At 37.6% G+C, this 1,969-nt stretch overlaps 1 protein-coding gene across 1 annotated transcript in view; it reads right to left on the bottom strand.

Annotated features, from left to right (window-relative positions):
* Window positions 1-1,969, bottom strand: part of LOC106867829 (serine/threonine-protein kinase greatwall) — a 420,959-nt gene that overhangs the window by 85,208 nt on the left and 333,782 nt on the right. The window contains exon 8 of the mRNA XM_052968117.1: window positions 315-416. Coding sequence (XP_052824077.1) covers window positions 315-416 — 102 coding nt within the window. The remainder of the gene's footprint in view (window positions 1-314; window positions 417-1,969) is intronic.

Here is a 1,969-nt window from a genome sequence, read left to right on the forward strand (position 1 = left end):
CCCCCCCCAGTGTAGGGTTAGGGTTAGGGTTAGGGCTACTTGATGCCTGATGCACACACACACTTGACAAAGGCGAGAACGCTGAACAGTTTCCCATTTCCTGCTCTTATAAAAGCAGGGTTCCACATCGATTTCAAGAAATGGTGTTAGTTATAATGCAGAACCATAATAATGTTCACAAACTGATGTTTCATAAAATCAAGATGGAACTGAGCGGCAGCTGAAAGAAAACAACAACAGGAAGGCAACATGCAATCAAGGCAAAACAAATTCAGCACCAAATATAACTGCAATTAACACCAGTTTTTACGCACCAATTGCTCGAGGTCTTTTATCAGGATTCATGGTTAAAAGGCTCTGAATGGCAGCACAGGCTTCTTCTGATAATACCTCATCTCCTTCAGGCCAAGGAATATCTGAAAATAATTTAAGTCCAATAAACCAACAATAATTACAAAAAAAAAAAATAAATGAAATAAAGTCTGAATAAATATGAAAAATTTAAATTAACATTTTGCATTAAAAAAAATTTCCCATTGCAAAATCAATTACTCTCTAAGATGAGCAGCCATAAGGTGTAATTAGTCCATAGTTGATTACTAAGACACATTTCTTCACTAATTTCCTCAAGCACTGATTCATTGCCTAATAAGGTTGGTTTTACATAAATGTTGTTATTTTAATAAGTTATATGTCAACAGCGTCTTTAGTTTTCTCTCGGACTCTAAGTCTTTTTGTTTTTTGCTTACTTTTTGTCCTTGGGTTTTACGCATACGATGTAGATGCTCTCAGCTCACCTGATCAAAGTATTAACCAAGTGGATTGGATGATCTACACACAGGCATCGATTGATACATCTTTTATCTTATACTTGCTTCAGTCATTAGACTGTGGTCATGCTGGAGCACCATCTTGAACAATTTTTAGTCAAACAAATCGAGCCAGTACTTATCTTTTTCTTTAAGACTCTTACTTATTCTATCAGTCTCTTTTGCTGAACTGCCAAGTTATGGGGATTTAAACACACCCACACCAATTGTCATGTGGTAGTAGGGACAAACACACATATATATGTAAGATGAACTGCTTTCAGTTTTCATCTACCAAATCCACTTGCATGGCTTTGGTTGGCCTGAGGGTATAGTAGAAGACACTTGCCCATGGCGCCATGCAGCAGGACTGAACTCAGAACGGTGTAGCTGGGACACAAGCTTCTTACTACACAGCTACGCTTGCACCTGTAGAAAAATCTCAGCTAATGATATTCAGTGCAGTCACTACAATAATGAAGTGTTACTGATTAAATGAATGAATATATTAAATTAGGGAGGTATCTCAATAAAGGTACTGTGTAATGAACAACCCAAGTTACTTAGTCAGCATCTCTAGTTTATTAATTTTTGTGAGAGAATGAATCAAAACCTGTGCAGTTTTCAATTTATTAATTCAATGAAAATACTGAAGAGATTCCCATGACTGATGCAGAATCTCCGAGATTGGCGGGAAATATAAGCTGCTGATGACTGAGCTTCTGGAAATAAATACCTGTTGGAAAAAGATGAGTGGGGAGGGTATTCTGAAGGATGGCAGGTCTAAGAAGGATTGGAAAAAATATTTTAGTGGAGAACCATGGGATAGAAGTGAAGCAGAGAAGGATAATGATAGGAAGTGAGATGAGTTTGGCTTGTCCGAGTTGGAGGTTAACAAGTGCAGATGAGGAAAGTTTGCTGTAGTAGTTAAGGAAGAGATTCAGAGAATGTGAAAGCTGGCCTTTGTATGAAATCTGAGGGCTTTAGATAAATATTGTTTATAGGTGCAAGAGAGGCAATGTGGTAAGAAGTTTGCTTCTCAAAAGGGTTCAGGCTCAGTCTCACTGCATGGAACCTAAGGCAGTTTGCCTTCTACCAGAGCCTTACAAGTGGTAAACAGAAACTGAAAGAAGCCCATCATATATATATATATATATATA

This window comes from Octopus bimaculoides, chromosome 5 (assembly GCF_001194135.2).
Source record: "Octopus bimaculoides isolate UCB-OBI-ISO-001 chromosome 5, ASM119413v2, whole genome shotgun sequence".
Lineage (NCBI taxonomy): Eukaryota > Metazoa > Mollusca > Cephalopoda > Octopoda > Octopodidae > Octopus > Octopus bimaculoides.